The following is a 24,685-nucleotide window of genomic DNA, read 5'->3' as shown; positions in this document are numbered from 1 at the left end:
GGAGTGGAGATTTAGCTGGCAGAAATAAACAGTTTTAAACAGTTTACTAAGATGCCTTTTGTAGACTTTTGTACAATAACAGCATATTTGATAGAAAAGTACATGGAATCCTCGCCAACTAAATACAATATCACATTTTTGCATATTTAGTGTATCCACCCTTATTATAGCTTTTTGGGAGGTTTGCAGGGATCTTTCTCCATGCCTTAGAAGTTGATCACATTTTCGGCCTCTCTACCATCAACCTTCAGTGATGTTGAGGTCTGGACTCTGTCTGGGTGGCCAATCCATTATTCTGAGAGCAGCAGCAGGATAATTAATTGATTTGCACCATCTTAAAATCCCCAGTGTTTACTGTTCACTTGTCACTTTCAGCAAACTGTGTGTTTTCTTAGCAACCTAAGTGTTTATATTAGTTAGGCTGCTGCTGAACCACAGCTAGTGTGTCTGGAGATGTGACTGGTGTGGTAGGATTGAAGTGTAACTACTGTCCTATGGATTGCTGCTGAGGGGAGGGGGGTCGGAGTACATGTCACGTTGCAGTGCATACTGGGGATTGTAGTGCAGCACATGGTGAAATTAGCTAATAACAATAGAAAATGAACATAATTTTGTGGGCTGGACAGGATCGTGCCCACAGGCCCAGGGACCTTGTGTTTGACACACGGAGTCTAATATTTAACAATGGCTTCTTGACAGCTAAATCCCTTTTTAAACCCATGCCTTTGAGTTGTCTTCTCACAGGAGAAGAAAGGACAGAAACACTTGAATTTTTTAGATTGAAGTAATAATGGGGCTTGATTTTCTGCTTTTCATCTCAAGGATGAAAGCGCTGTTCATCAGATGGTGACAGTTACGGTAGTTTACCAGGTCTTGCATGGTTGTAAGTCCATGTTCTTTATATCCTTTATTATTTTTCACCCTTCCTTGTGTAGGTGGATTATATTATTATCTCTTCAGAAATTAGTAACTTGTACTTAATGGCTGCTGTGAATGGAAATTAAATAACACAGTATGTTCTCGGACTTTCACATAGTACATAGTACAGTATATTAGAAGATAAATGTTGGGCTGCTAGAAAACTGGACTGTGCATAGTTTTAAACTAAAATAAACTTACTCTCCCAGTAATTTGGATTCTGATCACTGGCTCATTACCACAGATACCTGTTTGCAACTAAATCAGCAAATGTCATTGTTTTTTGGCTCTGTACTCCATCAAAATTTGGTTTACAATTAAAGTAAGTTTTAATATCACAAAGACAACTAGCAGAGGAATGGTATGCTCTCAGTGCTCACTTGCACACACTCACTCAGACACCCATCAGAAACCATCAGTCATGTGGAACTGTATTGAAATGCCTTTCTAAAGCCTTGAATTCTAATGTACGGCTATGCTGTACTGAAGAGCACCTCTCTGACCACTCATGTGGTTGCCTTAAGAACATTCAACTTTTTGGGCCCTGAAAAATTCCACAGTTGCTAAAATGTCAAGGGTGATTGTCCTGCTACAGGGTGAAGGATCATCCACTTGATGCATTTGGTAATGCTCCTGCACAATTCAGATATCACCCTTCTGCTGCCACTGGCAGTCACACCAATGAAAACAAGTGAGCTAGAAAAACAGGCTTGTTCATGCCAACATATTTCAGAGCTGAGAGGGTATGGTTTAGATCAGGAACAGTTCCGATTTTCCTCCACATTTTCTCCTTTGTCTCATCTGTCCACAAGAATCTCATATTGTGCAGATTTTAATGTACTTCTTAGCAAAGTGAAAACTACCCTTTCTTTTCTTGAAGTTTGTGGCAAATGCTCTGATGTCATGCAGGTGGTAATCTTATATTAGATTTAGACCCCTATCCTGTATATTGTTCTTGATTTGTTCAACAGGTTTTCTTCATGATTAAACTCTTTGTTTACTTTGTTTACTCTTTAACTACTTTGGTGCACTGACACATCACTGGTACTTGTATTAGGAAATAACAGCAACTGTAGATCCAAATGTCTAAAAATACTCTAGATCTTTTGTCAGCTCACCTGTGCAAGAAGTGGTGCAAAGCACTGTGCAAATGTCAAAGACCACCCTTAATGTATTTCATTTCCAGTTAATGGGGCATTATATATGTATAATGTGTTAATAAGTGTTAATATTTTAAGAAACAAAATGTATAGAATATGAATTAATAATGATTTGTTTCCCACACCTCTCCTTGAGGAAGCCCAGCATTATATGTCGTTAAAAAGCAACTCCTGGTTTGACCAATCAGTGCTTCATTAAATTGTGCTCATGATGTTATTGATGATATGAACAAGTCTCTGTGGTGGCTGTGAAGGTGTCAAGGAAAAATATGGACCCAAGAAATTCTTGCTACTTTTTATTGTTTTTATGTTTATTTGAATTATGAATATGACTTTATTCTAATATATATTGTGATAAACTCACTGCTGAGGTTAATTGTTTAAAAATTTGCTTAGATGCCTAAAACCTTTGCACAGTACTGTATAATTTATTTGCATAATGAATGGTAAAGTCAGAGTAAATTAAGTGATACCCAGGAACAGCTCACAGAACAAAAGACTGGTCCATTTATTCACTGTATGTCCTTACTTGGCGGAACTGCAGCCAGTCCATGTGATTATAAGGGAAGGTTCCTTCAAATTCAGAACTCAGTTGTTGACCATCAATGGTTTTATGAAGAGCTTTCAGTGATGTAATAATTTCCATCTGAAAAAAGTTTAGGGCAGAAAGAGAGAGTGATCGAAGTAAAGTGTATGTGAGTTTAAAAAGCATCAGATAAAGAAATTCACCAGGTAGTTAACAGCAATTTTGAAGTGGAACATTTGTACCAAATCACTGTTACCTGTAATCCTGGTTGTCTCTCTGGTCGAGGGCTCTGGTCTTTATCCACCAGCAGCAAAACAGTGTGCACAGCATGGCGGGCCTGCTCCTACAAGAAAGATCATGTCAGCATGCCCAGGTGTCAACCTCTAGAGATGGTAATATTCACAGTTTCAGCCTTTCACCCTGCTATCTTTGTGTTTAGACCATTGTGCTGTGTGCTAAAGTCCATTTTTAAGGAACACAGAAACTAAACTTTTTGCATCTATAATGACAATATGTTTATCACAGCATAACACTGTTTAGTTCTGAGGAATGACACATTGATGTTTCGACTTGTTTATCGTGTGTTTAGTTTTGTTTGTGTACAGTGAGCATGCAACAACAAAATTTCACAAAAAACATTTCACATTTCACATATTCTGGCCATATATGGTCATATACCCCCAAATTTGTGGGAAAAAAAATATTTTACACAGGTAAACCGTGTGGGTTAACACCCATGAGGACAGGCCATCTAGCTTTAAACACAACACCTAAAAAGAAGAAAAGTAGGTTTGCAGAGATTCTGGGGCAGTCATGGGCTGGAGGTTAGGGAACCAGCCTTGTGACCGGAAGATTGCCGGTTCGATCCCTAGAACCAACAACACATAACTGAGGTGTCCTTGAGCAAGACACCTAACCCTCAACTGCTCCCCGGGCCTGTGGATTGGGCTGCCCACCGCTCCAGGCAAGTGTGCTCACTAGAGCGTATGTGGTGTTTCACTTCATGGATGGGTTAAATGCGGAGGTGAAATTTCCCTGTTGTGGGACTAATAAGGGTCACATAATCTAATAATAAATAGAGAGTTCAGGATATTTGTTATTCAAGGTTATATTGGTCCCTGGTGGTCTCTGTATGTCTGGGGAATGGGGATTATTTGATTTAATATGTTGAATGAAGCTATGGAGATACTGGACTCACCTGCAGCAAAAACAGAGCTTTGTAAAGCACTGAGGGAGGTGACCCCTTCCTGTTGTCAATCACAACTGTTAATCCAAGATCTCGCACCTCTCTCCTATAATGGAGTACACACAGTCTTAATGAACACCTGTTATTATCTTAGATATTCCATTATCACATTGCTGTCATATCAAACTCTCACAAAACTTTTTCGTTTTGTTTTTGAAAACATCAGCTTTACATTGCAGAAACATCATGACAGATAGACAACAGTGCAAAATATACATGAGTAATTCATAACTTTATCAGAAAAATAACTTTTATATTGTCTAAAGGTTCTTTGAACTGCCCTGCGATGGACTGGCGACCTGTCCAGGGTGTATCGTGCCTTTCGCCCGAAGACTGCTGGGATAGGCTCCAGCACCCCCCCGCGACCCTGGCGGGGAAGCGTCTTAGAAAATGGATGGATGGATAGATGGTTCTTTGAACTTTTAAAAAGTTCTTCTGAATCATATCTTTCAGTGAATGTTCAAAAGAACCAAAAGAAATGCTTCAATAGTATCACTCCAAAAAACGCTTAATGTACAGAAGTACCCAGTGGCTTTTAAATGTACTATTTAAAAGTGTTAAAAGTACTAAGGTGCTCAAAATACACTATGCTGAACTAATACATTTCAGACAGGACTATGAAAGTTGCACCAAAACCAGCTTGTTTACACAGCCACTGTTGGGATCAAAACCCTTCATGCTGACTTAGGATAAGGAATTAATGATAAGACATTTCCTCTGAATTCTTGAATAAATAAATTTTGTGCTGCCTTTTACTCAGAATAATGTTGTTGGGTGGGACAAATAATGGCTCGTTTTACTCTGCATCAAAAAAACGGGCAACCACTCTGAAGCTTATAGTAATTTCATGTTATGTTACTTAGAAACTTGTAGCTATTTCAAAAGACCCATGTATATATATATATATATATATATATATATATATATATATATATATATATATATATATATATATATATATATAGTGAGAGAGAGAGAGCGATAGATAGATAGATAGATAGATAGATAGATATTATTTCTACTTTTATATATCTTTACAATAGCCAGGGTGGATGTGGTACCTGGGTATGGAGTGCAGGTAGAGGAGCAGTCTCCAGAGCTCCAGAAGAGAGAGCAGAGAGGACCCCCAGCCTTTCTTCCCCCCATAGACTTCAAGCACCGCTCTGCCTGCTCTGTCACGGCTCCCTAGATTTACACAGCAGAAAAAGTAATGCTGGATGTGCATGTAATGTAAAGTACCAAAAGGTACAGAACAGTGCAAAATCTGAAACTACTCCTTGGCCTCAGAGACCACTCTTCACCATTATTTAATGGCTAAAATGGCCAAACTATTCATTTTTCAGCAGGTATTTCTGAAGAGAAAACCCACCTGCATATGGAGAAGGAAAATGTTAAAAGAAATAAGTGAAAAAAGATTAAACATCACACAGAAAACGGGACCCCATACAACTGCGCAAGACCTGGTAGACCACCAAACCAGATAAAGAGTACTCAAAGCTTTCAGAACAGGAGAAAATCAAGCTCCACTCTTACTTTACATCTGAAAAAATACACAGATGTTTCTCTCCATCCTTCCACTGTGAGAAGACAACTCAGGGCTATGAGTCTGGAAGGATGTGTAGCTATGAAGAAGCTGTTACTGTGGAAAAAAAAAAAAGAAAAAAGAAAAAAAGAAAATAAAAGAAAAAGAAAAAATGTGGAAAAATATCCCAATAGATCTCTTTAAAAACTGCAAGGACATCTAAATGTCTCTAAAAGAATGGAAGCTGTAATAAAGCTGAACAGCTGACATACTAAATACTGAACATTTTTGAATTACATTTAGTTGTTGAGGCTTCTGTACCTTACCTGTAATTTACTGTACATTTGCTTTTTTTCAGATACTGAAAATGAATAACTTGTATTTAATGATATATTTAACAGGAAATGAAAGAAAGGAAAGTTGGTCTCTTGCACTTTATGCAGTATTATTACTCTATTTGTGAACCTATGAACACACACATAACCAAGGTAGCATTTTGAGCTTGTGGGAAACAGCCCCACCTGCTGGGTGAAGGAAAAATGGTAGATGAAAAGTAACTAAAAAACAAAAAGCATTACATATAAATTATACACAAACTACATGCAAATTATATAATATATATATGATGTACAAATGGTGTACTCAATACTAGTACAGTATGGTGGCATTCCCTTTTGTTGTCAGAAGAAGTGAGAATAATTATAGGAATGCATTGAGGCAGAATATTGCACATTTTAATTACAGGTAGATGTCTTGTACAGTTCACCTGGCAAACTGATGATGCCCAGCTGAAGAAGGCCCTTGATAGAGGGGTCTTGTGAAAGAGGAGTAAGCTGTTTTACATGTCCAGAGGAGATTTGTGCTTGGGTTGCTGAGAGGAGCTCCATAATGGGGCTTTGGAGCACCACCCCATTCAACGGAGGATGAAACTGAGGCTCAGCTGTACCAGATGTGGATGCATCTTAAAAGAGAAAAGACAAAAAGTTGTAACTAGTTCTCTTGCAGCACTTCATAATTCAGAAAAACCTAAAGGTCTGGATTCTTCTCATTTATCTGTTAAAGTTACAATAAGTACAGTTTAGTCCTCAGTCCATACATTAAAAAGTCTGTTTTGAATTGTCTCTTTGTTTCGATTTGTTCCTTTGTTTTTTGTGATTTTACAGAACCCCACTTCAGAAACCCATATGTAAACACATTTACATATATCCACTTATTGAACCAAGAGCATTTTAGCTCCGTCCATTCACAGTGAATTTATAAGGGTTACTTTTTGAATGGGGCACTATTCAGGGCAGCCAATCAGAAGAGAGCTCATTTACACAGACCAGTTAATTACAAAATAGCCTGTTTAATAACAGAAAAGAGATAAGTTAGAAAATGGTCATGTAAAATGAAATACAGCTGTTTCTTGTACATAAAACCACACAATCATAAATGGACCTCAATGAAAAAAATTCATATATATATATATTAGTTATATATATAGTTACATATATATTATATATATATATATGTATACGCAAGAAAAATTTAAGATATGGGTCCATTAAATTGTACTGTATGGCAGAAAATGGACAAAAATATGTTGCATAGCTAAACACAGGAGCAACATTCACCACAAAGCCTCACAGTATTCCACATGTAGTATATTACACAGCATCAGAAAACATATAAGCAAGTCTTATTGCAATTAGGTAACAACTCAATGCAGTTTGAGATGATTTAAGCAATTTACATTATGATAATTATATATCACCTTCCATTTCTTGGAGTGCACGTTTACCCAAAGTGGCCAATAAATTTCTCTGTAACTCCATAAATTCTCTATATAGCATGAGCACTGAAAGTTAATACAATTACGAGACTGATGTTATGACAGCTCAGCTACACAAGGTGGTGCCATTGGGCTGGGTAGGTCTGTCTCAGACTAAAAGACACTGCATACAACTGAGCGCTTGTTATCTTCTAGTTTGAGTTCAGACATCAAACAGCCCTGTCCTAAAACTGGGGGCTCAGTTATTTCTGTCCATTCACACTAGCGTTTGCTTCAGTGTAAATGCCCTCATTCTGTTAAAGTGGGGAGAGAATTCTCTGCTGGAACGCTGTACATGCTCCTGACCTTTGACTCCTGAACTCTGTGTCATTATGCGCTCTTTTTGGATGACCTTTTCAACTGTCTTCCCAGCACATTCTTTTCTCTGTGGAGAAGATGGGACCAAGGTCATCTGTAAATAAGTCCATTTGTAAAGGACTGGTTTTTGTATGAGTATGTAAAATGACATTGTGAGGGCCCTCTCGCCGGATGCCGTCCAGACGTGCCTCCCCACACAGTTCCAGGGTCGTCTATAAGGCTGGCATGTTTGCTCTTCAAACAATCACTCGCATTAATCATGCTTGCACAAGCTTATGAGTAATGTGGTGGTCTAAAATAATAACACATTAGGCTGAGGGCTGTCTGAGAACAAATAACATCTCATTCCAAAAGAAAAGTGAGGTTCTTTCAAACTAAATGTACCATGAAAACAATATTACATCATTGTGAGCTTATATGAGAAAATGATGAGTTAATTTAATGGGTCAAGAAATCAGGAAGCTTCATACCATTTTTAGCTCCTTTCCGTCTGTCTAGTTTTGGGGATGCTAGTAAAAAGGGAGTGTATTTCTTGTTCTGCATGGAGTGGATAGCAGGAACCATGGGGATGATCTCTGGACAGACATCACTGCGACTTCTGTTGGTCATCTTGTCCACCTGCAGACACTCTTTGGCTGTCTCTGACACTGAGGATGCAGAGCGGCCTTTGGATCTGCTTTTACCTGAAACCTTCAACACTTGCACAGGTGAGCCTGGGCTTCCAGCACAAGCTTTGTTGTCATAGAAAGGCTTATGGTCCATAGGACTGTGTTGATGTTGAAGCATGTTCTCATTGTGCTGTGGATGATGAAGAAGAGAAGGTCTCTGTTCTGTGGGTTGTGTTGGGTCTTTATGCTGGGAAGCTGGACCATATGGAACCATAATTTGTTTCCTTCCTACACCTGGACATTTGTAGGCATTAGACTCTTGTCGGTGACTGCTATGATCAGGCAAAGCCCTTAGTCCCATTTTGGGTAAATGTTGGGTTTTGGCATGTTTTTGGCTGCTTGTCCGAATTTGGGAGGGTTCTTGCCTTTTGGCTTCACTCAGACAGGGATGTTTGTTGTCAGAAACAATCTTACGTTCCAATACAGTCTTATGAAGATCTTCAGTAAGTAAGGGCTGTTGACATGTGAGAGGGCTTGGCTGTGAGTTCTGATGATGTTTTGTGTTCATATTAGGCTGAACTATGTTGTCATTTTGTTGGACTGAAGTCTTGTAGGATTGTATCGAGTTATGGACAGGCTGGGTTAAACCCTGGCCTGATGAACAGCTCTGAGACTCAATCCCAAAGGCTTGTTCCTCAAAAACTAGTTCTGGACAGGTTTCTTTTAGGGGTGCCATCACACTTACTTTCTCAAAACTCACAGGGTTTCTTAAAGCTGCTAGGTAAGACTGACGATGCCTACACTTGGATTCTGAACCCTTTTGTAAGTCTTGGGACAACTGCTTGTTTTTTGAACATGGAACACAAAGCTCATTCATCATTCCTGAAGCCTGGACACAAGGGACACCATCCCTTTTTGGAGGAGCGGGAGCAGGCCTGAAGGACACAGGAACTGTAGGTATTGCAGCTTTGTTGAAGGCCAAAGTTTCCTTCTCCTTGGCAAAATCCAAGAGATCTACATACTCCCCTTCCAGCTCTCGATTATGCCTGCTGTCCCAGGTATTAGGAGACACCCAGCCAACAGGTTTTCCCACAGAACTGCTCACAGTTTTCCCTTGATCCACCTTAACAAGTCTGCTGCTGCTCTCAACCAACCGAACTGAAACTGCAACCCCATCTTTTGCTGGAAGAATCATGGTTTCTATTTCTAAAGGTGCCATGTTCACAGGAAACTGCGACTGAGGCTCTTGTTCAAGAGACTGATTATCTTGCATTATTAGTGCTGCAGTTGAGCACGATGTCATTGCTTCAGACCTGATCTTAGCTTTTGGCTTGTCCAGAAATTCTGGGTTAACCACTTCTGTCCAGGGAACCTTCACAATCCCTTGATCGGAGGAAAGCACGCACTGATGTAGTTGGTTCCCATGACGGCCCTCATTCACCTCCTGTAACCAAGCCTCAGTAAATATACAGGGGTAGGATGTTTCTGGGACGGGAGTCTCCTCCACTGTTGGGCCCTCTTGCACCCTGAAACCTGCTTGTAATACCAGATTCTCCTGTGTCAAGAGGTCCTCCTGCACAAGGAGGCTCTTAAGGACTATGCGGGCTGACTGTTCCCCAAAAGGCTCCACCTGTAAGTAGAAGTCCCCAGGACGTAACAGTAAAGGATTAATGGGAGCTAGCTGGATCACCACACGGTCTCGCAAACAGAGTGGCCACCCTTCACACCGGAACAACACATCAGAGTACTCAGCCTGGACAGGGGAAGAGAAAGAGAGAGAATATGGTTGAAAAATGTTATTATTAGAAAAATGTAACTGTGAATGAATTTCAGTGTCAGCAGAGAATTACCATTCTTTTACTATCTTTTAGATTTAAGTCTACACTTAAATCTGAGTCTGCAAAACTATGACTAAGTCCATAGGGTTTTATCATATCATTTTATTTCGTTGTATTTCTCTACAGATTCTAAATGTTTGTACATTTCTACAAGGTTGGTCTGACTTATTTCATTGTTGCACAGTTGAAAGAGCAGAGTTGAAAAAGGAGAGCTCATTGGTATGCACAAAAATTCTTGAATCTCCTTCAGAGAAACTGTCTTGGAGGGCTTTTAGTTCTTTGAAGATGAAACAAAACGATCTTGTGCTGACTGGACAAAAAAACGAGCTTTCTTGGATTTAAGCCACAAAATCCACAAGGAATAAAGGACAGAAATGTCTTTAATATTGTCTCGTAACCTTATACTCCCCCCTGTTTTTATGTTAGAATATTGAAAATTTATATATTTATCACAAATGTTTAAGCATGTGTAGAACTGAATAGTCTATGTTTTGCCTTTACTTTGTAAATTAGGTCAGGTAGGTCTACCTATGACTACGTGTTGCTTAGTTGTTGTTGATACCATTGAGTTATTTAACATTGAGCACTCACACAGGCAGCTTGCTGCACGCTCTCTAGGATATGTTTGGCTGGAATGAGGTAGTCCAGCAAGCACTGTAGTGCGTCTCCATGGTAACGCTCCTCGATGGTGCGAAAGAGCTGGCTCAGGACAGTTGGGGCAGTGGCCTCAAATGGAGGAAAAAGAGACGACAATGCGCTCTGAATGGACCAGTCCAGAGAGGAGGGGTTCTGAAAGAAAGAGTGAAAGGGAGAGATCGAGAAAGAGAAGCAAGAGAGAAAGAGGAGAAGAGAAAATTCAGTCAAGTATCTTGTAAGTTAGGAATTTTGCAAGACAAGTGTAATTGTAAAGCACTGTGTCAAGCACTTAATGCTCCATTTATTAGGGCAGAAACCAGTGATGCACAATTGGAATAGCCAGGAGTGAAACTGTTAGATTTTTGTTTTCAAACATGTTAGTGACAATCTAACAATTATTTTTACTGTGTTTCACTTACACCTACTGCTGCACTTGGGCCAAAATAAAGAGGCATTATTGTGCTAAATAGCCAGCTACCTCTTGGGGCAGTCATGGGCTGGAGGTTAGGGAACTGGCCCTGTGAATGGAAGGTCACCAGTTCAATCCCCAGCAGTGACAGTATGTGTTTGAAGTGTCATTGAGCAAGGCTCCTAACTCAAACTGATCCCTGGGCACTGCGGATAGGGCTGCCCACTGCTTTGGGCAAGTGTGGTCACTGCTCACTAGTGTGTATGTGGCGTTTCACTTTACACATGTGTTAAATGCAAAAGTGAAATTTCCCCGTTGTGGGACTAAAAAGGGTCAATTAAGTCTGATGTATCACTTTATTTGACTCTTATTTTAATAGGCAACTGATTTATTCTTTACAAATTTAAAAACCCAGATTGGCCATGCAAAGAGCAAATAATACAGGGAGATTCACTCGAAAGAGGCCCCCAATAATCTGTTGTAACTGTTAGGATGACGCAATCTGAACCAAAAAAATACACGACATACCTTGACGTATGTGTAATTAATTGCATTACATGTTATACTGGAAGTGATCTCTGGTAGTAATTTTCTGCTAGACACATGGTATGGGGGCATGCACCCGGAAGTTGCAAATGGAGGCTAAATGTCACGACAGCTGTCCAGTGCCTACCTCATCACTTCAATACAGGGGCATCACAACTTGTTCAAAGCTTCTTATACTGAGGAGCTCATTGCACACTGTTTTGTTCAGATTGCTTCATCCTAGTGAGAGTCATTACAGTATATTCAGGACCTCTTTGGGCTGAATCATCCTGTATTATTTATTGTTAACTTTGACTATCAGAAAGCATTGTAAATGCATGTAGTGTTTTTCATGTGTTCAGTTAGTCTGAGATTCCGGGGTTAAAAAAATCTGCCATTTTGGCTGTAAACAAAGAGGAATCTGCCATAAAAATCTGTGATCGGTGCATCCCTAAATGTAAAGGCCATGATTCATGTTCATGTAAGTAGGCAACTGATGTTGTTTCATTTAATAACTGAAAATGCTAGTTTGGCCAACAGAAGTCATCCAAAAAAATCAACAAGCAGCCAATGTGGTGGTTAAGAAACTGGAATCGCTGGCAGAAACTAGTTTTGTAGTGAAGAAAAAAGAGTAGCGCCTGAAGAAAGTTAAAAACAGGATTTTTACAAGTTCACCTCGAATTGCACTAAAGGGAAAGTGCTGATAAAGCATGTGAGAATCAGAGTTTCATGGTTTTGGCTTTATAAAATCTGACAGGGTGTGCTGAGGTTCAGTTTAATGCTGTATAGGCAAAGAGTGTGTTCTTGGAGTGTTGTGTCTTTTTCCAGACACAGCTCATTTGAGATAGCTAACTGCACACAGGAGACAGTCCGATTGGAAAAGATGAAAGAGAACAAAGGAACGCATGATCTGAATCACATGGCTGTAATTGTGTGGACACATACCACTTTAAGTAAGTTTATGTGTGTGTCTACGTGTGTGTGTGTGAGCAATATGCTGAACTTCTCAGAACACTGAGCACCAATTATGGTATTCATCACAAAAAATAAACACAGTACTGTCTGTCTTTGAGGAGTGCCATTACTTTTGTGTGTGCAGTTCTGAATGCTGTTTATAGTTCGCAGTGTTCATGGTTTCCACTCATGCTTTATGACATATTTGTATATACTATTTTGGATTTGTTTACTCTATTCTGTATTCTCTTCATGTATTTTGATCTTCATCTCATCTCCAAATTATGCTCTGTTACAAACCCAGACCACTGAAGATATGTGCAAGGTTAAAATCACTGCCTTAAAATCACCTTAGTACCAACTGTGGCATCATGAGTCTGACTCGACTGAGGGTTTGACTGAGCTTTTTTCCAATTTTCCAGTTTCTTTATGGCCAATTAGATTTTTTCTTGATCTTTTTTTAACTCAAAGTTCACAATGTGTGGAATAAATGAAGACAAGAAACACATCAGCACAGTACTTTCTATTAGCCAGCATATTAGATTTTAAATGGCTGTGAAGTGACAGCACAGATAGCCTGATTCAAGTATATGTAACATGAGTGGTCCATGTAGGGATTCTAGCTGTCCATACTGGACAACTGACTGCTCAGTTATGTCTTGTGTGTCATGGCCTCATAAGTTCTGGCACAAGAAAGACAACAAGAAGTTTACAGTTGATTTTAGATTAGATGGCATTTTCATCTGCAGTTGCGATTGTCTCGCACCATAAGGACGAAAAAATACCAACGCCCGTTAGGCCTGCCACACTAATTATATCTAATTGCAATTATTTCCACAGTTGTTAGCTTTCATAATCATATGTTACAAAAAGAATGTGAATTGATTGTGTTTTCAACAATTAGACTGAAGTGTCCAAAACAGTAGATTTGGTCATTTTTTTAGAGGCAAGTTACTCAATGGTGAGCTTAGCGCTAGCACATCACCTTGTATAACATAGTAGTGGATTACCAAAGAATCAGGTAAAAGGCAATTTCAACCACTGAGCAGCTCCACTAAGAATGCCCTCTAGGATGGAGGTGTGTCAAAGACTACCATAAAGAGATGGATACACAAGCGTGATCTCTGAGGGTCCACCGGAATATGCAAAACATTGGAAAGTCTCAAGAACAGAAAAGCCAGGTTATAGTCTTTATTAATGATGTGACTAGCAGCTTCAGAATGAATGACGTTTACAGAAGTATCTTAAAAAGGAAATTCCACTTATTTTCTTTATACATTTCTGTATAATTAAATGTTTAAGACATAAAAAGTCATTCAGAGTGGTCTGATGTACAATTCTTCATTCTAGAGAAAAAGACAAGGTGAGGATTTTTCACAGTGGTGGTGAAAGCAACCAGATGTCTGATTCTGCCTTTAATATCCCTAAAATATACCTCCCATTATCGCCATTCATGCTGGAGAGGTACATGTAGAGCACTGTGAGGCAAAACAGTATCCATAACAACTTTTTTTAGATTTACCACTATATCACAATTAACAACATTGCATATACATTACATTTGTGGATGTTCAGTGCACGTTTTGGACAGTAAATATGGCAATACTTGCACTGTAGAGATTGTGAAGTCTGGTTCTTTTTACCACAACTGTGAATAACAAGTCAACAACAAGATTTATTAAGTTTCTGTACAGTGAACTATTTCACGTTGATTGACTTTGTGTGTATTTTAACCGTTTTCTTACATAGAAATTTTGAAAAATCAGAATTTCCTCATATCCAACCATAAAATGTTCTACCTTACTGCAGGACAATGCCACAAAAACACACTGTTAAACATTTTTGGTGTTTTTATGTGGGTTAAAAGTAGCCTGACCTGAATCGAATTAAGCATATTTCACTTTCTGAAGATGGAAGGCAAAAAAGTGACGGAAACAAACAGTAAATGGCTAAAACACAAGGAAAAGTCTTGTATGATTTGCCCTGAAGCCGTATAGAAACCCTACAATTCAGACAAAACAGCTGCCTAGAACAAGCAACAGCATTACATGTGATAAACTCCTGCTCCCTAAACCTCCAAACTTCCCCTTCAAGCTGCATTTCCTGTCATCGGTGTGAAAATATAACACTAACTGTTTCTGAAGTCCTAATGCCTCTTCCTCTCATGGCTGCCATGACCTATCATTTTGCGGTTGCCATTCTGAATTGAAAACAGGGAGATGATAAAGAGCTTCAGTTTCTCCACTACAAAGGCCACATCCCCAGCCAAGGCCTGAGTGTGGGCCTCATTGTATTAGTCATACAGTAACACAGACAGCAGAGTCTGCGAGTCCCTCACCTCACCTCAGAAGAATGCTTGCGTTGGCATTCTTCCTAAGCCTGTTTCTAGCCATAATGAGCTTTATTTGATAGAGAGAGACATTGAGCCGTGTTGATGTGTAGACTGTGAAGTGGAATCCGGAGATTTTGTTGAAGATTGTAATGCTTTGCAGCTGTAGCCCTTCAGGAGAGGAAGAGATATGATCCTCTGTTTGTCTTTTCATCAAAACCCGTGCATTTACATTCACAGTCTCACTGCAATAGCATGTTCTTATAATCAAATACTCAGTGTATACACCTTTAAGCCTGGAGAAGTCAGCATACTTGTACTGGAGCTCAGAACTTGTAAGCTGTAGTTTAGAAACACTTAATGTGTAGAAGCAATGAAATTTATACAATATGGATGGTTAGTGAGGATAGAGTATAATGTTTATGTTGGTTAGTAGAAAGACCATTTATTTCAGGTGAATAGCCAGAGCTGAGCAGTTGACCTATTTCCCTGGCACGTACATCTACTTCAGGGTGGTCCTTCCAGAGAGATGCAACCTCCGGGGTCCTCTGGCTGACTCCTTTGCTCGCCCTCTTTTCTTCTTTTCTCCCTCACTCTTGCTCGGTACACTCTCCTTCTTTCTGTCTTCTCTGTCAGTAAACATGCTCTATTTCTATGCTGCTGTCCCACTACCTCTTTAACTGTGGCTCTGGTCCAGTAGGTCTACTCCCATCTTCTCCCTGGTTACAAATCCACACCCCTGCATTTCAAACACTCTGGAGGCCAAACACGGTTCAGCAGAATCTGCCGGCTCCACAGTGAGGAATGCGGGCAAACTGGCATGTCTCTCCTCATCCGCTATTTGCATTCAGGAGACTGTGACTGTTTTGGTGCCATTTTAATGGCTTGCATGGGTGGCCTCCCAACCACTTGGCCAACACCTGAGCATTAGCCTCAGGAAGCGCCTGGCCGAACTCTGGTCAGGTATCCTCGTAAACTTATTTCTGCCTTTTTACGCTCACTACTTTCACACGTTCAGGCATCTAGAGACACTTTGTAATACTCTTTAGGCATTTTTTAGGGGTGGTTAGGAGTGGCCACCAGCAAACAGCTGGCTCTATTCCAGAGCTCAAGTATAAAGATACCGCAATCTTCTATAGAGCTGGTAATTATCAATAACATAATATCATAATCAGCAATAATAGCAATGAATTTAACAACTACAATTTATCATTTTCTCCCTTTTCTTTCTTTTTCTCCATTTTCTTTTTCAGGCAAACATAAAGAAATGGCTGACCTTTTGTGGTTAGCTTTAGCCTGACATGGACACCGCTTCCTCTCATACTGCTGAGGAGCTACCTGACTTGGTCAGCTGCTTCAGACAAAACTGTGATCGAACAGCTGGTACTGAAAAGTGAATGACTGTAACATTTTCCAAATTCCAGTAGTTTCTGACAGCCTGAAAGCACATGTATATGAGACACATGAGACGAATGCTGAAGTGGACTTGTTCCACCTTAACAAGGAGCAGTAACATTCAATACGTCTGTATTGTTGCCAAAATGTTTCTGCTGCTCCATTCAAGGTGGAGTGGAAAATTATGAACAATTGTCCAAAAAACAACAAATAAGAAACCAAATTCAACCTGGAAATTAGGACATTATACATTTAGTATTATTTTGCTGGGCCTGAGGTGCTAGAGTTAGCAAGCAATAGTTTTATCAATATATTGCTCAGTTTTGTTTTTTACTATTTTGCACAGTAAAAATATTTCAGATTTACTTTGGTTGTTAAAAATGTTTATTAAAGAGTAAAATGACCTTCTACGATAATGAGCATGTCACCCTGTATCCTTGCTTAAACATTAAATTGGTTTATTTAAAAAAAGTATATACTATGATACAAACCAAAACTGTCACAAATTTGAATTATACCATGATACACATTTTTAGTTCAACAGACACAAACGAGTTGAAGCTTTGCTGCAGTGCTGTGTGGTGGAGCTCAAAGATTTACTTCAGCTCGAAGGTCATCCATTAAAATGAACAAACAATCTAAAGAAGCAACCTCAGAGCTCAGAGATGTAAAAGAGAGCATTAGTGTCAATCTATGTTTTAAAAACTCTATGTGTAAAGATCTCACAGTTTTGTCATACACCAAGTGTCCAAGATGTAATGAATATAACTGTAATATATACATTTAAACAATTTTAAAAAACAATATTTATCAAGCATTTTGTCCCGATTTACCAAATCTGGATTTTTCTAAATGACTTATCGTTCTAGTCCTACTCTTCACACTTTTCAGTGTTTTCTGCTAGATAAGATCTTGCCAACAGGCAGCTGTTCAGGACTGTTCAGCTCATTCACTTCATTCTCTCAGCAGCATAATTCTGACCTTACTTTCAGATCTCAATGTCTAATATTACTACTTCCATGCTTTTACAAAAAAGACTATGCGTTTGTGATAGATTTTATCTAAAATATGATCTCATATCCAAGATTCTTCATGCACCGTCTTAACAGCATGATGGATTGAAACAATAGCCTTTGCCTTGACTTGTGCATCTGGCAAAGAATCCAGACAGGAACGGCCAAAAACCTCAAAACTTTCTTGTGAACTGAGGTCCTCTGTGTAGTAAGACACAAAAGAAAAACAACTGATGTGACTGGCAAATCAAAAGAAAAATCCAAGTGGACAAAACATGTCTTCAAACAGGCCTCAATTCAACATGTGTTAATTTTTCAGCAAGACAAGTCTTGTACTTTCAGCTGTCAAATTCCAACAGCCCCTCTCCCGCTCTCTCTGTTCTCAGCAGGTCTCTCCCTCCTCTCATCCTTTCTTCCTGTCCCTCCTCTCTATCTTCAAGAGGACAGTGTTGTCTTTGTCTCAGTGCCACTCTTGTTAATTCCTCACAGAGGGAGCTTTGGCATAATGCTCTCCATTCACACTGTTTCAGTCCCATTCGAAATCTTTCTAACACTACAACCTAACAAAGACATCGTGCTCAACTCGATTTGGAGAGGGATCTAGATCCATCTGTCCATCCATCCATTCACCCATCTGACCATCTGATGCTCCAAACTTTACTTCTAACCCCTCGCCTCTTGAATCTGCCTTTTAAAATATGTACTAATATGTTTGACATACTGCATTTGTCCATCTTTCTGTCTCGTCCTACTTTTTCTAGCAGTGAAGATGTGCCTAAAGCTTTGATATTTGGAGGTCTCTTGGGAAGAAACCTATTTCTAAAGGCTAACATGACTAGCTTTGATTCAGCTGGGTTAACAGGCCATATAAACTGTGTATCATATGTCCAATACTCTGTTGTCTTTCTGCCCCACATGTGTGCTAATGCAAAAAAAGGCTCAGTGACTCCCAACTGAGATCCAAGAATGCCAAACACAGGGCCTTGCAATTCTCCAAAGTCTTAAATTTCATTTGATTTTAATTTGGGGTCAGGGAGCATATTTTCAAAACAAACACTCTTTTTTCCGGTACATGTAAACTCTCAGCTTAGAGGACCATGAACAAACATATATACTGCGATTCAAGGACACTTCAAAACTCTGAGCTCATAGGTTAACAGTAATCTAAAAAAAAATGTTTGATGTTTCTCTCAAATTCTGCCAACAGACTCAACAATCATATTCAACACAAGTGTTTCTCAAAGAGACAGTGATATGGAACAAGGATGCAAAACTCAGCACCTGATGCCAACTGAATGGAATGGCCATGACTGGAGATACGTGGGTAGAATTTGCACTACTTGACCATTGCTTTAACATGCAAACTTCAAACCTCAAACCAGGCCCCACCTTTTTGCAGCCTACATTCAGTATCTAACAATAGGAAAGAATAGAGTGTCATCCAATATGCTCTTTTTATGGCACCTAGACGCCTAAAAGTGAAACTTCTGAAGAAACAGCAGTGCAAGATGTTTTGTTGGTGGAGTCCAAGGATACTAAATGACGGAACATCTGGCTGGAGGAGCATACCACTCTTGGTAAACAAACCACTCTCATCAGCCTGCTCTCTGTGTGGCTCTACAGGCCCTTCACAGGGTCAAAACCCACAGGAATGCATCTATAACACATGAAAGTCCCCCTGCATGTTGTCATGCCTCTCTAGTTTTGGTTGAAAAAAGAGCAAGTCCTGACTAGGCCAGAAATATGCTTCAGCAAACAACATTCAACAAGAATATAAAAACTGAAACTTGGACTGGATAGCTCAAAATTCTTTGATAGGACAGCTCAGGTCAGAGAGTGTTTCTGCAGTGCCACATTGTCAAATTAGGGTTTTTTCTCTCCAACAGCTCCACCCCACAGTCCTTTTTTGTTTCGTTAATGCATCTCGGTTGGCACTTGCCCAACAGCTGTACTGCACCGACTCAATTAGCATGACAAAACAAACCACTGAAGCCTCCTCCTCCCCTTTGGGCCCTAAGGCAGAAACCCATCAGCTTTATCAGGTGAATCTGTCCCAGCACTCCCATTAGAGGAAAATGGGAAAATGACTGTTTATATGCTTTTGGGGTGGCTTTTTCTATACTTTCTTCCACATTCAGCAGACATGCCAGTAATGTGGGTTGCAAGCATGCAGTCCAATTCAGCTAATTTAAATCCCTCTTTTTATCATCTTACTATCGTCTTAGCAAATGTTTGCAGGTGGTATTTTCAAGGACATTTGCAGTCTAGGTTGTAGTGACATAAATAGAAACTATTTTCTAATGACTAGATATCTAGCAAGGTGTATGTGTGTGTGCTGAGTCACAATCTTACGCCAGTGTTTTTGAGGTTTGTATGAAGCCATAAAAGACACACTGGTGCAGTGTGCGTTGTTTGTGTGAGTTGAGGGGTTGGCAAGATGCTGTTTTTTTCCACTGACCATTGCTGCCAGACAGAGAAGCCTGCTGCTACAGGCAAAAACAAGTGTGCAGAGACCTGCCCTTCAACAGCTGGGAGGAGGAGGACACACAATACTTCAATCACTGGGGATTATAAACCATAAACTCTTGAACTGGAGGTCTGGAGTCCAGCACAGTTCAGAGGTTTCCCTGATCTAGCACATGCTCTAAACCTGGTAATTAACTAACGCTGCTGAATCAGATGTGTTTAAGCAGGGAAATTCAGCTCTCTAGGACCAGTGTTGGGCACCCTTACTATAAACACAGGTGAAATATTTGTTTGTTATCCTTTTGTTTAGAACTAACCTATTTTACTGAGCCAATGTTATAAGAATGAAATGCTATTGCATCCACTCCCAGCTACATCTAGAATCCAGAATCTGTATAAGCTTTCAATTTCTACATAATTCTATCATGTAACTATGTAAACAAAGTCATACCAATTGGTTTGATGTGAAATACTCCATTCTAGAGAAATTATTTACAGTAATTTAGTGTAGTGGTGGTATGCACCATACACACCCATAGTGTTTAATGCTTCTAAAAGCTACATCACGGCAAGCAATAACATGGTTATAGATACATTACCTAACCCCTGACTGTTTTGAGTTATAGATTTTCCTAAAACACATTTTAACTGCTTAAATGGTCAGCGCTCACCAGCATGCCCAAAGTTTTTTTTTCACACTTCTATAATTGAAGAATAGCTCAACCAGCATTGAAGTCTCTGTAGATACTGAATAATAAACTTTAGTATGTGAGAAACCTCAGATTAATCAGAAGAGTATGAATATTCAAGACTCATGTAGGTTCACAGGTTATTTGGACAGAAAATAATATGGCTATATTTCCATCATGACCCTTGTTTCCTATTGCCACCACTGTAAAGAAATATGTAGAGAAATGCAAAGAGGCAGTAAGTTTCTCTACAATATGCTATTACATATTAAAAATTGAAGCTCAGAATGATTGCCTACATTTCAATGACTAAATGATGCAGATAAAGCTTCTGGACCCCTTTATCCCATTATGTTACATATTAGAAAAAAAAACAGCAGAAAAATAGCTTATTTAAATTTGTTTCTTGAAACTAAGAAATCTGTTTTAACTTAAAAATAGCACTGTGTTTAGCTTAAAAAACAAAAAACTTTAATGCGTAATGTGAATTTAACAGAGTCATTTATTTGTAGCTAACTGGTAACAGAATAGATATTATAATGCATTATGGAACCTGATTTTATGAAGTCATATTTTCTTGCTTCATAGTGTTATGCATGTACGTACAACTACTTAAGAGCAATTATACAAGCTTATGTCTAGTGTTACAAAGTACTATTTGTGCCAAATGATGTCTTATTAATGCATTTATAAAGCATTATGAATACAGGATTTACAGGAAGTTAAAAAAAATCTAACAAATGCATGTGCTGGATGTACTTCAATGGAGATAAAAAGGTTTTAATATGACAACAATGATATCAAACTAGTTTAAGCACCAGCACTGTATTAACAGGTCCGCTGCATCACTATGCCTCAGGGAGACGTGTGTAGTAATTATAGACACTCGGGACTCCTCCCAGATAAAATCTCAGTATGCCTGTAATATGTCAGTCTAGCCAATTACATAATGTGTAATGAAATAAAATCAGACGCATGAAATCAGCCTTGAAATCTGGGTTGGATCTGCAACTGAATTTTGACAGTTATTGCAAATGAAGAGCTGTCTCATGATTAGCCATAATCCAGGTTTCATATAATATATCAATCTTGGAACAGTTCCCAGCATCGGAATAAGGCTTCATCTGCATGCCTACTGCGGGAGCTCATTTAAAATGACCAGTCATGCATTGTTCCTATTGTTCCTTGCGTTGTTATCTATTACACTTGCAGTGTCCAGACTTACAAAGCTACTAAACAGAACGGTGGAGCTAAATGGTTTGTCACACATTTTCTGAGTGCAAGGAGTAAACAAGTGAACATGCCTGGGAATCATAAACAGCTGCTCCTCGTATTCTCACCCACACATTATAGGCAAGAGCCTGAGTCATAATGAAACCTAACCAGGATGGTTCAGTGCATTCCCACACATGTCAGTTCCACTTAGGATCTGTAATGACATTGGATGAAGAACAGGACTGCTGACTTTGAATTATTGTATAAGCTGTTGAAGAATAAAAGATGCTGAATCACTTAGAAGACAGATAAACCAAAACCACAGGGCAGTAAACAAACATTATGGTTCAGTATTGCTCCAACTTTGGATGGTTCTTAATCAAAATACTTAAATTAATTGTCTTGTGATGTAATTTTCTGTAATATAATACAATTTTCTTTAATATAATACAGTGGGACGAACCGAGCATTATTAAGTTAAGTGATACTTTTTTGATCCCACAACCGGGGAAATTCCACCTCCGCATTTAACCCATCTGTGAAGTGAAACACCACATACACACTAGTGAACACACACCCACTGGTGCACTGTGATGCAATCAAACCTCAGAACATGGCTTAGAGGAAGGCAAAAGTCAATATATTTCAGTTAAATGACAGGAAAACAAGTTTTTTATTTTAAAAAGTATGCTATGATGTATCATGCTTACTACAAAAAGGGACATGAACTAATAAGATAAAAAAATAGGCAAAGCTCAAACTGACTTTAATGCATACATGTGTTTTACTTCATAATATTTAATTAATTAATTTACAACCATTTGTCACTGTGCAGTGACCTCTGCATTTAACCCATCCATGCAGTGAAACACCCACATACATGTACGCTAGTGAACACACACACTAGGGGGCAGTGAGCACACTTGCCCGGAGCAGTGGGCAGCCCTATCCACGGCACCCGGGGAGCAACTGGAGGTTAGGCGCCTTGTTCAAGGGTATTTCAGTCATGGACTGTCAGCCAAGGGGATCGAACCAGCAACCTTCTGGTCACATGGCTGGTTCCCTAACCTCCATCTCACGACTGCCCCCAAAAATCTAATAGATTAAGTGACCCATATCAGTCCCACAAGGGGGAACTTCACCTCTGCATTTAACCCATCCATGAAGTAAAACACCACATACACACTAGTGGGGTCACTTTTACATCCTGTTATGCTGAGATATTCATCTTAAAATAAGACCTAGCTCAGGTATGTGGCATCAGGGAATATTTTTGATTGATGAGATAAAATTAAGTAGAATTAAGCACTTTTCTAGGAGTCAGAGAATTATAAAAGAGAGGTTTTCTGAGGACAGAGCAAAGCTCCCCACCCCACCCCAGACATCAAAGAATCCACACCTCAGGAAAACACTTCTGACTTCTGTACTTTCTAAAATGTGTTACAGGAAGTATAACCTCCCCAGAAAAATCCATAATAAACCTGACAGCTGTCCTTTCCATTGTGGGAATGTTGAATAAGTAATGGACCAAGCGACGTGTGCATTAAATAAGACTTCTTTTTTCTGGCATGTAATATTTTAATAATGCAGTCAATATAAAGATTTATAGCATACACTACAAACATTTAGCCATGTAGCCAAAGGGCCAAGAACTGAACTTAAACATTCCACAAATCACCTACCTTATAATTTATTGTTCTGTTTATGTATTCCATTGTCTTGTTTTTAACTAGACAACAAATCATGTAATTAGAACAATCAACCAATGAAATTTCCTTGGTTTCTTTGTTTTTCCAGATGGTTTTATAGCGCTTTATGGGACTTTGAGAACAGCAGGTTCTATGTAAAATTCATCTTTCCCTTCAAAAGAAAATGAGATCATAGCTTCTCTTAATATCACAGTAATATCTTGTTATTTCAGTATTTTCTCCTGCACAACAATGATCACATGGAAAGACAAAGCAGACCTTTGCTTCTTCTACTGTTCAGATATTTTCCTGAGCAAAGTAATCTTAAATCTCTCTCCTTCAGAGATGTCAATGAATTCACACACTGTGCTCAGATTCGCCAAGATAATGATGCTCAGGTTTATTTGCCAACTAAACTAGACAGACATCTCAATATGAACTCAACTGTATCTCATCCAAGACTAAGAGAACTTTCTCACTTTTGATGTTGCAAATAACTTTTTTATAATTTCTAATTAGTATCTAATTTCTGCTTTTTGTCCAATGCTATTGGTCCAAAAGAAGTTTAGGAGAATAAACTTTAAGCTTCCTGAGCCATCACAGAGCAATATTTGTGCAATATTTTTTTCTCTGTGATATTATTATTATTATTTTTAATAATAATAATAATAATAATGTCTTTTAGCACCGTGTCAATTTGCCATAGAGTTAAATTGAGTTTTGCCGTATGTGTGAGAACTTTTCGCTGATTACAACTAAAGCATGACTAGTCACTGTGGTTTAGCTAAAATGTGTTAATAAAACTCCTCTACAGGACTTACTTACTACACAAAGGAAGCACACACACACCCTTCAAGAATGCGTGTGATCTATGTTTATTGCACTCTAATGAAAGAGGATGGCTATTGTTATCACTTAGAAAAAAGTGAAGCTTTTCCCTTTTGCTGTACAAAGAATGTGCAAAGCTCTCTAGAACTCCATCATTTGAATACTGGAGCGTAACTTTTCTTTCTTCACTATCTGGTTTCCAGCAGACATACACTTTTTCCTATACCAATAATTAATATGAATACTTTAGCAGATCACACTTTATTTTCATTGCATTTAAACCCAATAATGGACAGCACTGACTAAAACAGACCCACCAAATAGGCAACTGCACTTCAGGGAACAAGTGAGGTGACAAGTTGTCCTTGCACAATCATGTGTTGAGTCAGCTCAGGTCTCATGAAGCTAAATACTCCTGGAGGCTAACTTCATTCACACCTCATCGCACACTAATTCCTATTCAAAAGCATTCACCCTAAACCCCACTGTAATCCCCTATGAACAGCCCATCAAACTGTTTGTAAGTCACTAGGTCAGTAGCACAAAACAACAAAACAAGACCATAAAATATCACCAAACAGAGAGGCAG

At 39.0% G+C, this 24,685-nt stretch overlaps 1 protein-coding gene across 4 annotated transcripts in view; it reads right to left on the bottom strand.

Annotated features, from left to right (window-relative positions):
* The window catches only part of quo (quattro), a 39,368-nt gene that overhangs the window by 14,372 nt on the left and 311 nt on the right, over positions 1-24,685 (bottom strand). For all 4 annotated transcript variants that reach the window (XM_017697919.2, XM_017697916.2, XM_017697917.2 and 1 more), the window contains exons 2-8: positions 10,541-10,738; positions 7,974-9,864; positions 6,139-6,333; positions 4,912-5,035; positions 3,803-3,896; positions 2,861-2,947; positions 2,608-2,724 (exon numbers count right to left, since the gene is read on the bottom strand). In XM_017697919.2, the coding sequence (XP_017553408.1) occupies positions 2,608-2,724; positions 2,861-2,947; positions 3,803-3,896; positions 4,912-5,035; positions 6,139-6,333; positions 7,974-9,864; positions 10,541-10,738 (2,706 nt within the window). The remainder of the gene's footprint in view (positions 1-2,607; positions 2,725-2,860; positions 2,948-3,802; positions 3,897-4,911; positions 5,036-6,138; positions 6,334-7,973; positions 9,865-10,540; positions 10,739-24,685) is intronic.

The sequence above is a fragment of the Pygocentrus nattereri genome, chromosome 26 (assembly GCF_015220715.1).
Source record: "Pygocentrus nattereri isolate fPygNat1 chromosome 26, fPygNat1.pri, whole genome shotgun sequence".
Lineage (NCBI taxonomy): Eukaryota > Metazoa > Chordata > Actinopteri > Characiformes > Serrasalmidae > Pygocentrus > Pygocentrus nattereri.
This window is presented reverse-complemented; position numbering and strand designations above follow the sequence as displayed.